Raw genomic sequence first — 14,620 nt, 5'->3', positions numbered from 1 at the left:
CACATGTTAGATTGCCGGAATTAGCTTTCGTACATCTCTCGCATGCCATAATCGAAACTTTAATTTTAAAAATTACAGAGAACCCTCTTCAATATTCAGCGTTACAAACACGAGGAGCAACGTACGCCTTCGTGTATGGACTTCTAGACCGAGTACACTGCCGAACGAGAACGTCATAACTGGAATATCCAATCAGAGGCCGTTCGGTTTTCGTGACGTATAGCCATATGGTATAGCATCAATTTGGCACAACTTCTAAGGCCAATTTTTCGCAAACTATTTCGAATTAACACAAACTACATATTTTGCACAACGTTAATGAATGGCATGCAGTGATACAGTTAAAATAATATTTTAGGTTAGAGTAGAAATGTCCATTGGATAGGAAGAAAAGCACGTGTTTATTTGTTTAGGCTCAGTCCCAGCGCGTCGTCTGCTGTAACGTCACACAATTGGACTCCATTTCCATAATTAACAGCTTTTGAAACACCGAACGCGCCCCAGACTGAAATTCGTTCCGCCTGTAACTTCTGCCACTGCCTCTGCGAAGATACTCCGCACAAAACCTCCGAACAGAACGAGGGCAAATTCTTATCAAGTTTCGCCGCCATATTGAAAGTGTCCTTTATTGCACTACGGTAGACCAACTTCTTGTTCTGACTTCATAAGAGGAATGACTACGTTGTTAAGTTAGGTCTGTTAAATTTGGTTCCCTTAGCATAAATACACAGAAAATGTATTGTTTATGCTAAGAGAACTGAACCAAACAATTTAGGCATTTAAGATGTTTTTCGTTGTGACGTCAGAACGGAAGGTTGCTCTAGCGTTGTGCGATAAGGGAGACCCAGCGCCAGGCCAGCACAGAATATCCACCCCACCCCACTCCACTCCTTCACTTCCACGACGTGGTGAAGTAATATTGCAGGTGTTGTATTAAGGTTATTGTGAAAACTTTTACAGGGATCCGTATTACAGAATGGTAAGTTGTGTACATAACTTATATTATCATCACAGGAACTGCGATTTGCAAGTTTATTATTTTCGGAGCGTGCTGAACAATGTAATTTCTTTTTCTTGCCATGTGGTTCAAACATGGTTTTTCTGCATGGCGGAAAAGATTTTCTAAAAAGCGTTGCTTTATTTCCACATGCCCCATTATTTTTATGGGTACACAATTTCCCGATAGGCTGAAACACATCTCGATATTAAAAAAAAATAAAAGGGAAACCTGTTAGTGTAGTACAAGTCGAACATCTGAAGTACGTTTCGTTTCTCTGATTTATGAAGTTATATAATTAAGAGGTAACTATAGTATTGTTACCAATGAAGATTGTATTTTGGATCCAATGAACGAATTCATGGAGTATGTTTGTTAATTCAAAACATGGCCAAAACCTAGTGTTCGCTAGTGGAAATTGCATTGAGTTGCAGTACCGGTCTTCGTAAGAATTTACGGTAACAGTTTCATGCATCGGAGACACATTTAAATCGGATATTTTGTCTTTCTTGTGGTTTGTACTTACCAATTATGTATTGCGGAACATAGTGGAAGGTGCCAATATGGGTTTTGCACGAAAACAAACACTTTTTCTGCTAAAATAAACCATTTTCCTTAATGCTACGGAAAGCACGTCACGGTGGGATATCGCTTGCTTTGCGAATTGTAACGCTTCTTTTGTTTTCGAATATCAATGTTTCCAACTCTATTGTGCATGAAAGTTGTAAAAAACCGGGGATCAAAAACCATGCACGGGTAGCCCCACAAACCATTGACGTTAGCCCCAAAAACCATCCACGGGTAGCCCCACAAACCATTGACGTTAGCCCCAAAAACCATCCACTGGTAGCCCCACAAACCATTGACGTTAGCCCCAAAAACCATCCACGGGTAGCCCCACGAACCATTCACACGAGGTTAGGTTAGGCCTGTTAGGTTAGGTTCCATTAGCACCCATTTCACCCCTAAATTCATCGAAAAACCATTTTCCTTTCTCGAAAAAAAACCGCGCGTTTCTCGAAGGAAAAAAAACTCGCGTTTCTCGAAAAAAATCGCGCGTTTGGAAACCCTGATTCCACTAGCGAGATCACGTGACTTCCGACGCTAGAGCCATCTGCAGGTACATCTTGGAAACAACGGCATGATGTTGTCGATTTTCACAAAATGCGCAATATTATTACATGAAAAGTGATTATTTATTGTTCTGCTGCATTGTAGGATGAAGTTTTAGGAAGAATATATATCGACGGAGGTTGTAAACCTTGGACAAACTCATTTCCGTAAGTAGTTTCTTGTGTAAAATTGAAGAAATGTGTCTCCGATGCATGAAACTGTTACCGAATTTACTATCCTTCGGACATTTATAACTTCTTCGTTTCGTCAATTTTTGACATTCGTGCTTGCCTATCTGCTTCGCGGAACATTCCTTACGGTGTATTGACGTTTTTTTTCATCAAAGTAATTGCAATTTTTCACTTGGCGCCTAACAAGGTAGACGTCGGTGTCTCGTGCTCTCAGTTTTCAACGTTTTTACAAGATAGGTAAATGTTCTCGTTCAGTGAAAAACGGAATTTTATGCGTTATCTGTGATAAATGGTATCATTTCTCAAAATGTTCTAATGTTAATGAGGCCAATATACCAGAAAATGTGTGGGCGTGTATGACTTGCGTAAACTATCCGAAAACGGTGACAAAAAGTGCACAACGTGATGATTATAGTATTGAGAAAGAAGACTATGAATGTATAATTAGAAATCTTACGGAGGAATTAGTCTTTACGAAAAATAAATCAATTCCTCCAAAAACAATTAAGAGGGCCAAGGAGGAGAATCCGAGGACCTTTACAGGTATAGTTCCAGTAAAGACTGGCCAACTCTACCGGGTAGGCCAAAGTCTGATGTAAGCAATACATGGACATTTGTAATAAAAAAAAAAAAAAAAAAAAGAAGAAAAGATCTAAGAGCCCCATTAAGGAAAATTCCGTGAACTTCCAATCACGAAACCGTTTCGAGGTACTACAAGATGTGTCCATCCTACCTGAAGAAACTGTAAAATTTAAGTATCCCCGAAACGTATTTCTTCAATTTTACAGGAGAAAGTACTTACCGAAAAGAGTTTCTGTATACTCTACGAAGATTTCAGAAGTGTTTTTTCCTCTCCCTGAATGGATTTTCGCGGAAAACCATCTATTTTTCAACATTAATGTGTCTCCGATGCACGATACCTGTTCCATTGATGTCCTTCTACTACGTGAACCAAATTTTGCATGCGCTTGATGATGTAACAACCGGTCAGTGTTTCTAAACACACAGTTTTCCTACTGTGTAACAGTAGTATAACTTAAATGAACGTGCATGTAACTGTGAGGCTATTTTTGAATGGTTCGTGGGGCTATTTATGAATGTTTTTAACAATTTTTAAAATTACAATTTTAACTGTTTGCCTAGCCTTGTCGTGCATGGTTTGTGGGGTTTTCGAACCTGGAAATAATACGAAATCAGTAACACGAAACTAGGTATTTTTCGATGAAGAATGTTGCAACACTGCATAACCACTGATCATCGACAACACTAGTCAAGATTTCTCCGCCATATTGCATGTATGTAACGCTAGCAAAAATGAACAAACAAGGGTACTACTTTACTATACCTGAGACACCTGTCAATGATTTATTTCACACTTTTTTACATTGCTAACGTACTATTCTGCATTCGGGAACATTTATTTAGGTGAAATAATGAATTTCTAACGAAAATAATGCATATTTCTTACATTAATGAGTACTTACTATTGTTCTTTATTTCCCACAAACCATCCACGGGTAGCCCAAAAATTCACGATAGCCCCACGAACCATCACGGGGACGAGGTATGCCTACTAGGTTAGGTTAGGCCTGTTAGGTTTGGTTCCATTAGCACTCCTTTCGTTCAATTTAACATATACAGACAATACGAAAGCAAATGGCGGCAGCAGCAATAGCGCGTCGGAAATAGATTTTCGACGAAAACCACATGCATTGGCATTAAAATGGATCAAAACTACATTCCCGGACATCAACAACGCTACAGAAAATTATTTGCGTAAGTACTTTCTCCTGTAAATTTGAAGAAATCTGTCTCAGGTATAGTAAAGTGTTACCCAAACAAGAATTACTCGATATGTTGAAAAATTGAATTGAGATTATTTGCGTGAAAAAACGAAATGGCACCTTCAAGAATCCTTAGGAATACAGCATACGTAAGTACCAATGTGAAAAAGAAGAAAATAAAAGAATTCCAGCCATTTCTGGGATACTTAACATTTAATGAAGAAACAAACAGTTTAAAGTGCAAGGCGGACTCCTATAGTACAAAGTGCATTTCCAGTAGTAGAAAGTCTTTGAAGAACACAAGTTATAAGGGGAAAATATGCCTGTATACCGATAGTCAAGGAAGGAATGTAGCTACACAACTACAAAATCAAGTAATTTACTCAATATTCGGTATCATGAAATCTTTCAAGGATGCCACAATGGAGGTGTCTCAAGAAAACAAGCAATTGTGCTCAAGGGATATCATTGTTTTCCTAGCAGGAACAAATGACATTGCTAGAAATGAAGCAAGTGTGTTTATTAGAACTTTGAGGGAATGATTACAACTTCTCCTGCACACAAATGTTTTTCTGTTCACAGTGCCTCACCGTTATGATCTCCTACCTTGGTACATTTCATGACGCATCCACGACACGTCATATTAGGCATATACCCACAGCCCATTCCTTCGAAAGAGTAGCTTACATTCATTATCACATTTTCGACATTCCTTTCCTTATTCCACGATCCCGTGTTCAATCCACTGGATCTCCCACACCCGGTACGAATTTTACTACGCTTCCATGACACATCATGTTTCTAACTTTCGTTGCAAACACAGACAGTTCGAAACACTGGATACCCAGTGAACATGAACAAAACACAATTATGACGTGTGATGTACAAAGGTGGATGCGCCAAAGGCTATTGTATTGTATTTTCAACAATGAACATGAATTTCCCCTATCATACATTCCCACATCACACCTTCCCGATGTTAGACAATACTACAGGAACTTATTACAGTAAGTAGTTTCTTCTGTAGAAATCTGTCCGAACAATAGTAAACTAGTACTCAGTTCTTTTATTTGCAATATTTCTTTCCTCCTCAAGACTAGCAAACGAAGAAATAATGGTCGCTCCAAGCACGGCCGTGGACGTGTGAAGCCTGTGAGGTGCACCAACTGTGCTAGATGTGTTCCCAAGGATAAAGCCATCAAGAAGTTCGTCATCAGAAATATTGTAGAGGCTGCAGCAGTTAGAGATATTACAGAAGCCAGTGTATACAGTTGTAAGTACATATTTCAAGATTGCATTGCTACTTGTTGTTTTTTTTGCTTATTTACATTTTTCTTAAGTACCCATGCTGTTATACACCAATGCTTTGCAAGTGAAATCATTCACGCACACCTGGAGAAAATGGAAATCTGGGAATTTGAAAGAGAAAGTACTAATCTGATAATGATTTATCCCAATGGAGCTTATCAGAAGAACCTGAATATGCTCTTGCCTGCTAATAATACAGTAAATAGAACTAATAATTGGGGTAATATTGTGTCCTGCTTAATAATCAACATAAAAAAAGCTTCCATTGCAACATGGAGAAAAATTCAGTCTTGATACACTCAGGTTTTTTCTTAGTAGCCATTTGGGCGATATTGGTGTGTAACTGTACCTCCTCCCCTTAAGGAGAAGAAACAAGGCACTCGTCACATTGAAGTTAATAATTAAAACACTTTTTCTTACGGATACTTATCATGCAGTTGCAAGAGCATTTTCTTTGATAACCATATCATGAAGTAATTGATGCCTAGAACATCAGAAACACTACAAATGTGTACGTATGGTGTTAGCTAAAACCAATACTTCTCAGAAATGTAATTTCCTAATTCTCATTGACTGTAAAAATACAATTTTGCTCTGACTGGTATAGAAAAAGGTTGCGGCTCCGCAGCCTCGTCTTTGGAAATTTAGTTTTTGACGAAAACATGAAATATGAAATAACATGCTGTAATGTCCATTTTTCATGTTTCTGAAAGGTGTGAGGTACATTTTTCTACCCTGTTTTGTCATGAAATAATGCGAAATATACTCTTAAACACGAAATGTACAGTTTATATACAGACACGACACTTTCCGAGATCTGAAGTATCCTGAGAGTTATGCAATTCATGCAAAATTGATTAATTCTGCTGTAAATATTTGAGAAGCAAAAATGGACCCATTTACACAGGGAACTCTTGTAACTACATAAATGTGCTATTAGAAGGGATAAGTTTATTTTGTGTAATAAGTGCAGATTTTAAATCAAATTTAGGATTATATTCACAATTTTAGAACCAAAATTTCATTTTATATAGCACTTTGATGTGATTATTCACCGCTATAACAGCGGAAAAAATTTATTTACCACTTTTAAACCCGAAATCAACTCTGTTTTTTTACCGAAATTTTGCTTTCTTATTTACCAAAAATTTGTGCCTCTAATTATCGTACATCCTCATCATGATTAGTCGCAAAGTACAGGAAGATGAATCAAGACAAGTACTAAATTAGCACGTCTTCATTTCAGCATATCAGCTGCCCAAGTTGTACGCCAAGCTCCATTATTGCGTGTCCTGTGCGATCCACTCCAAAGTAGTGAGGAACAGGTCCAAGGCAGATCGGCGCATTCGCACACCTCCAGTGAGGACATTCCCAAGGGTGAGTTCATGAATTAAAAGTTTGAAATCCTGCTTGCTGTTAATGGTGCATGGTGGCTTTCAGTATTGCTACTATAGATCGCTCAGGGATTTGGAATGGTGTTGGTTTTTTCACAAAAGAAAATCTTTGTGCTTGTTAATATTTTCTAGTCGCATGTTTGGACAAGTGATTTGTTGCACTGCTTTGAATGCTCACTATATTTTAATTGAAGCTTGTGGAGTCAAAAAATTTATAGGCTTAATACAGTACGTTCGTGACACCACCAATAAAAGTTTTGAGATTGAGCATTGTGAGAAACAGCACGTGGTTTAGTAATATTTATAAATATTTTGTCTTTGGAAGGAGCTGTTTGAACATTAAGGTGCATGTATACCGAGTGAGTCACCTAAGATTATCACCAGAAATATTTCGTGAACATAAAATATTGAAAAACTTCTTTCGCAGATATGAAGATATGAGAAGGGGGCTCATGAAATTAGTGGACATATGATGCTCAACTACTTAAGAAAGTACGATTTTAAACACAAGCTTACGTTTTTTTGTTTTTTTTTCAATGGAAACCAGATATTATTTTTAGTGCAATTGAAAGTAGGGAAAAATCATTAAGAATGGTGTTTGTTACATTGTAATACTTCGAGTAGTTCTCAATTAATCGTAACTTGAAGTTGACGCTTGAAACAAACATCTCAGTAGAAGGGCCGTGCGATATATCGATGTAGTCTGTATTTTTGGGCGTTACCCCCACACCCCCTATACGCCTTCATGGCGTGGTGCTATGCACAGGGGAACACTTTACCTTTTTTTATCTGTATTTTTAAAATATTGAAGCGTTGATATAAAAAATATCGAAGTTGATATTATTGATATATCAACATTGATATTTTTACAATATCTATGCTGTGTGTAGTGATATTTTTACAATATCGACGCTGTGTGTAGTCAGTATTGTAAAGGGTTGACCCTTTATTTAGACACCCAGATTTCAACCACTAGTGAGACATTTCCGCCACTACTCAGCCAGCATAATTGTTTGTGGGGCTTGTCCTTGTGTGTTTGTCATTGTCTCTTCATCAATTTCATCTTATAACCATTCGTCCTCATCTCTACGATTAGCTAAAAGTATCAGAAAAGTGAAGTAAATCTAATTTATCATCGTAGCCAGCCCCAATGTTGTGTGGGTAGACAACTTTAAAATAAAAACCGCATGAAATTATCTCACATGTATCACCCTTTTACCTTGAGATGTCAAAATGATGTACTGCTTTTCATCCAAGTGATGATTGGTCAACACATAAGTATACATTCTCTGCATTTGTGAACAAAATTATGGACTTCCACTTTTACAAACCAATATCAAATGTTAATATTTAAAAAAAAAAAAAGAACAGCAGTACACACAATACATCGGACAGATGAGCAAAATATGCTAAATTGCATGAGAAACACACATTCTATTCTAGTAGATGTGCGATTTTGTGTAGGTGGAACTCGTCATCATTGTATACTTTAGAAATGGGTGCGGGTGCTTCATTTTGATGATGCGTGCTTGACTCAGCGATAATCGTGAAATCTGTGAATTGCATTTTTGGCAATTGCTGCTTTTTAAAAAATTGCTTACTACTAATTTTTTTTCCTCCTGGTTTTCACTGACTGGAAAAAAATACTCTCGAAGCTTGCACCATTAAGTTTTAAAACTTTCTATATTTTGTGGACTGGTGCAAAGTATATCTGAGACTTTCATGTTAACAAGCGATCAAATGTAACTATATGGGTGTTTTTAAAAAGTGTAAAATATGTAACCATTGTTTAATATTTATTGAATATTGTTAATACTTTTACAGAAATTATCAGGGTATAAAGTTGAGAACTAAAGCTGCATGTTTATATTGTTTTTAAGTAATTCTTATATTTACAGGCATTTACAGGTGGGCCCACTGCAGCATGAGGAATGCATGCAAATTGACTGCTTGAATTTCCCAAATATTTTTCTTTTTTTCATGATTTTTTTCTGCTTTTGGCCTGACATTTTTTTGTTATGGTTGGATGCTGGATATATGCATGACTGATTTGGTGTTCAGTTCCTTTTTTTTTCTTTTTGCTCATGAAGTCTGTTTAATGAACAAATAACAATGTTGAAGAAAGCTTTTGTTAAATTGCTTATGTGCATGTATTAATTTCTGTAAGTCTTTGTTTAATATGTAAGTGAGATGTGGAGAAATTAAACCCAGGCCAGAAACAATAAAAAGTATTATTTGCAAAATTAAAATAGTGTGTAATGTTTTTACAATAATTCCAAGTTATATAAATATGAGATACGTGTGATGTTGAAATTGAATTATTACTATAAAATTCAATGGATGTTAATCAACCAACTGTAGTTGCTTTTTCATGCAGAAAAACTATTAAATACCCTTCAGTTAGTTTTATATCTGATGTTTACACAATTTTGATAATTTTAATAGTCCAGTATTAGGTCATGACCCAAGTTTTAGGATTCATTTGTGTGGAACAAGGTCAGTCGAAAATAAGTGGTTCTACCCTCAAAATAACCAGTGCAGTTTCCATACAAATTCTCAGCAGTTGGCTAGCCCATAATCAACATTTGTTGTAACCTCTTTGTGTCAGTATGGAAATCTTAGGGAGGAGCACTTTTCTGCATTAATTCTTTTTTTATTATTTTAAAAGGCGACAGTTTGCATATGGTGATCCTGTTCCCATTTGTTGCTTTCCTGACAAACCTGTAGTAGATAGCTGGTATATTGTGCCCAGTGGCATGCCCAAGATTTTCGAAAGGGATTGGTTATGTATACTTTTTCTTTGTAGTAAGCCCTCATTTTGTAATACTTTCCTACCTTTGATGATCTTTTTTTTAGGACTACTGATCCAAAAGGGGGGGGGGTTAACCCCCATCAACCCCCCTTTGGGCATGCCACTGATTGTGCCACTTCCACATGACAGCAATTACTGTAGAACCATGATTTTACATAGAGGTCTCAACAAATCCAAATGCTCTAATTATTTTCCATTTTTCCCACATTTGTAAGTTTTTCAGCAAGTTCCCTGAAAAATGTAAAATCTAGTTTCCACTCTGTTGCACTTTTTTTTCCCCCGTAATATAAATATTTGTTTGCAATGAACTATCGAAACATTATCAACACAACTTTGCATGGTTGTAGCACCATAAGAGTACAACATACTTGTCCTTTTATAATTATTTTTGGGTATCACTGCAGGTTTGAAAAGCACGTGCTTGTAAACTCCTGTCCCGAAAGATTAAGAATTGGGTGGGTTGTGAGCATTTGCAACTCTTGCACATGTTATTAATTTTTTTCATACCTTGATGGAAGTTCAAAACCAAGAACATGTGCATAGGTGCTCAGAAATTTATTTTTAGGTTTGTTGTATTATGCCATTTTTTGTCTCTTGATTTTACCCATTTGAGGTAGACCATACAGTACTAGTTGTCAACATGCGGTTTTCCAGATATTGAAGTTCACTCGATCAAAAGTGTCAGGAAAACAACAATTTTTGACTCTTCTGTGATATGGTACATTCAATCTTCCTGAGGAGTTAAAAATAAAAAGTTCGAGGAAAAACAGACTGGCTTGCATAGGGTTTTGTTGCACCATGACAACACCTCGGCTCTCACGCAACCACCCAACAGTCTGGACCTCGCATCCTCTTCTTTCTTTTTCCTTAGTTAAAAATTGTAAAGAACAAATGTTGTCTGTGTCATCATGGGGAGTACTTTCCAGAATTTTAATGACAGCAACTTTGGCATAATAACTTTTCCGTATATCCCAAAACTTTAGTTGTGGCTTGTTTAAAATATGGCAGATACGCATTTAGTGAAAGTTGTGTTGATACAAGGGTTTGACAGGAACCCTGCTCAAACTGCAGTTATATGTTGATCTCAGTTAGCTGTTAAGATTTTTATCTTGGTTCATTGTTCTATTGATTTGTGCAAAATGATCTAAATTGTCTACACCTGTCGATTCATGTTATTGACAGTTATTAATATGACTAATAATATAATAAATAAATATAACCTGTTGTGCAACAGCCCTTGAGGGCCATGGCCTACCTACGGACTGCTGGCCTCACTCTCATCTGTCTAGGTGGGAGATCATTGAACCAGTTACTGGGTGACTTAAACCTGTAGCTCCCATAGCCAGAGCCCATAGCTTAACGCCTATGTGTGTGGGACTGATATCACTAATGAAACAAACAGATTTGTTCTTTAGTTGTTTTGATTTCAATGACAAGAGAGAAGAAATACAAGTTTCAAATTTGTTCTGAGTTTGGTTTCAAGTCCACGTTATGCACAGGAAGGCTAATCAGGACTGGACCTACAGTTTAAAGTGGGATCTGAACCACTTGGTACCGAACCCATGATCCCTTGATTACAAGGCGGTTACATTACCACTGCATTATCCCTGCATATTTGTTCTGAAGAGGAATGCTCAGACTTGTGTTTAACAATAGCACATATATTACAGGCATGAAGTAAATAAGATACTAGAAGAGAAATAGAAATTGAGAGTTAATATAGACTACTATAATTATTAAATTATGGATAGAGAAAACATAAATATTAAAAATCCTTAGTGAACAACAATTACTCTTTTTTTGGTTATAAGATCACAAAATTCATCAGATGTTAGGTTCCAATGTTTTAGGTGAGTTTAATGTGTGTTGTTATATATATATATAGAGAGAGAGAGAGAGAGAGATAAAAGGAAAAAGGGCCACAAGGGCTAAATAAAAAGTGAAAGAGGAGGGAGGAAACCCTCACCAGACTTAAAAAAACTTCAAATTTTCGTGTTGCTTTGTCACATCATTGGGAGTAGAAAGGAGGTTCATGTAGTGAGCGACATCAACAGTGTGATTGCTAGGCTGTGGTGAGAGGTGTAGGGGGAGGTAAAGGGTGTTGTTGAAGGTGAGGGGTGGTTGAGGGGGAACATTACTGGGTGGCCTTGTTCAGGCCTGGGGGTGTGGTGGCACTCATGGCTGATATGTAGGCCCACTCCCAAAGATGGATGATGGCCACACGGAAAGAGTTGTTAAAGGTGGTGGTATGGATGGCAACGTTGAAATCAAGAGTTTTGGCCTAATCAATAATCACCGTTCCTCCACCCAAAACTCAGATTTCACCGTTGACATCCATAACACCACCTTTAACAACTGTTTCCGTGTGGCGCCATCATCCATCTTTTACCCCTCCACTCTGACACGTCCTTCCGCAGGCGATGGGAAAGGCCTATATATTAGGCATGCACGCAACTATACCCCCCGGACTCAACCTAGCTAACCAATAACCCTTATTCCTCCTCCCCAAAACTACCCACCCACCTTGCCGTAAACACTGGTGAAAGTAACTTTGTTTTCTATCTACTGTTTCTGGCAACACTGACGGTAGTGATGCTGCCGTCAGTATTCTGTGCCTCTACACTCGTAACCACGATCTCTTCCTTCTCTGATGACAATGCGACCTAGGTTGCGAAATATCAAACTATTTCTTTTTGTGTGGTAAGTGTTTACTGTCTCCTTCATTATTAGTGTGTGTGTATGTTGGAGATTATGTTGAAAAATAGAAACTAATTTCGAGTCTGTATCTCATTTAATATTTTTTAAATAAAGTCTCTCCAGATACTGACTTGAAATTCGTTTTTGTTTTTCAACATCATTGATACACTTATCCCATCACCTTACCAGTCCTCCAAAACCTGCTGCATAAAAGTGTTTGGGCTGCTGCCCCAGCTAAAGTCGCACCTCATTTTCAACATCTGTGAGAATTTGATCCAGTTGTACACTGCTTACATGACAAACATTTCTTATCATAAACAGGAAACATATTCTTTGCACGAAGTCATTTTGCCCACAAAAAACTTGCATCCTACTCACTTCTCGAGCATGGTCGCAATTTTTAAACTGAGCTTCCCATGCACGTGTCTACTATATAACGACTGCTAATTGAATATCTTCAAGCTGGATTGTGCTGCCACCCAATGAAACCTTTAGAAACTACTCACGACTATTTTCAGACATCCCACATCAGTTTATGACCTATTTACTGACTCCCCCTTGTACATTCTGTTTAAATGTAAGGGAATTTTTTCCCATAACATTCCTCGTTATAGTTACTGTTCGTTATTATTTAATTTGTTATTTATTGTGCTGTGTTAAACCTGAAAGTGTCATTGCCATGGCAAGAGACTGATTGCCCATCATTATGATAAGCAATAAAAGTATCTAAGAATATTCTGTACAATGAGAATGTAGAGTTTATATTCATTCTGATGAATAGTTGTCATGAGTTTTCAAGACACATAGTTTCTGCCCAATTATTTAGGATGCTGAAAGAAGGGTGGCTTGGTTGCCGAAGTTCCCAGGTTCTAGTTTCAGCATGGGTGTTCTTTTTGACCATCCATGATTCAGTTACATCTAATCATTGCTGCTCCTTATTAACGTAAATACTCTGAAAGACAAAACTTAGACAATCGGACCTTATCTTCATAATCTTGGTCAATGTTGCCAATTCTTGTAAGGACACTCATGTCGGTAGGAACTTGAGAACATACAGATGTAGACACACTGTAAACCTAGCCCTGCGTTATCTTCCCCTGTGGCTGTTGGGTAAAGTAGATTTTGTTTTGGTGAAGATTATCATACAGTTGTTGCATGTTGGGTGTTAGTATGATAATGGTGATGGGATAGTGTTTGTACAAATGGTTTTGAACTAACATATGTTGCACATTTTATCATTGTAGCCAAGTAATAAAATATATTTATTTTCAGGATATGGGAATGCGTCAAGCAGGACAGGGAATCAGGAAGTAAAGTTCACAATATGACCATCTGAATATTAATAAATATATGTAAAGAAATATATGTTATCTTTTATTCATATTGCAAAACCATGATCAATCTTGGCTTATGCTATTCACTGACTTGAATTTTTAGCTTATAATGTAACTTGACATGTTCTAAGTCTTGTGCATGCTTAAAGTCTGAAGCCAAACTGTTCTTCATCCACTGCAAGAATGAACTTAATGTAAACAACCTTGTGACTTGGGAAAAATAATATAAATATAAGGTTCATAACTTCAAAATAGCACCTACAATGAGTGAGTGGTATGACTTTATCCACATGCACTACATTCCTACGTGTAATTCCTGCACAGGTACCATTTGAAGAACCAATAGAATTTCTCAGAGGCCACTTGCATTTGTTTATTTTCACTGTGTTCATGCACCGGACATACACTGGTCGATAATTGCTAAGGCACTAACACGTTTTGACCAATAACTTTTGAGTATGTGATCAGGTGCAACAAGTGAACAATATATAAGTACAGATATCAGTTAAGGTTTATTGAGAAAAGATGACTGGGATTCCCCATCAACGAAAGAAACAGAACATCATAAAGCAAAATCAGCATAAGCAAAACAAAGTGATGAAAGCACATGAATCGCAATTTGGCATGTGTAGAGGGAGCCCAGGGGAAATCAGTATGGCGCGTGGCCACCGCAGACTGCACAACTGTTCGGCATGCTGTCAATGAGTGTGTTCATGAGCACGAGGGGTATATTGTCCCATTCTTTCTGAAGTGCAGTTTTCAGCTCCTGGAGGGTCCGGGGTGGGGGATTCTTTTGTGCAACCCACCTTTTGATACCCCCATAACATGTGCCACTTCAGTGACACTTCGCCCTGACTCCAGCTGACCAAGGACTCTGCCCCGTTCGTAATCACTTAAAAATCCATCTTCCTACATGCTTCTTCTGTTGCACTGTCAACGGCCTCTACCGTGTTTGACCGTCTCCCCCTTTCTGAATGGGCGCAGCGATTC

At 37.6% G+C, this 14,620-nt stretch overlaps 1 protein-coding gene across 2 annotated transcripts; it reads left to right on the top strand.

Annotated features, from left to right (window-relative positions):
- The first annotated feature begins 854 nt into the window (after window positions 1-854).
- On the top strand, window positions 855-13,659 carry RpS26 (ribosomal protein S26). 2 transcript variants are annotated; one of them, XM_083141814.1, is made up of 4 exons: window positions 855-979; window positions 5,181-5,358; window positions 6,640-6,770; window positions 13,569-13,659. In XM_083141814.1, exons 1-4 carry the CDS (start codon window positions 977-979, stop codon window positions 13,608-13,610), a joined length of 354 nt encoding a protein of 117 aa, XP_082997940.1. In that variant the 5' UTR covers window positions 855-976; the 3' UTR covers window positions 13,611-13,659. The 2 variants fall into 2 exon arrangements, with proteins under 2 accessions (XP_082997940.1, XP_082997942.1); XM_083141816.1 differs by lacking the exon at window positions 13,569-13,659 and adding an exon at window positions 8,686-8,904.
- Window positions 13,660-14,620: the final 961 nt, after the last annotated feature.

Source organism: Lepisma saccharinum, chromosome 20 (genome assembly GCF_977018435.1).
Source record: "Lepisma saccharinum chromosome 20, izLepSacc3.1, whole genome shotgun sequence".
In the NCBI taxonomy this organism is placed as follows: Eukaryota; Metazoa; Arthropoda; class Insecta; order Zygentoma; family Lepismatidae; genus Lepisma; species Lepisma saccharinum.
This window is presented reverse-complemented; position numbering and strand designations above follow the sequence as displayed.

Coding starts and splice junctions, on each gene's coding strand:
- RpS26 (XM_083141814.1), top strand. Junction 5,359..6,639: donor AGAAGCCAGTGTATACAGTT/GTAAGTACATAT, acceptor TCTTCATTTCAG/CATATCAGCTGCCCAAGTTG. Junction 6,771..13,568: donor CAGTGAGGACATTCCCAAGG/GTGAGTTCATGA, acceptor ATTTATTTTCAG/GATATGGGAATGCGTCAAGC.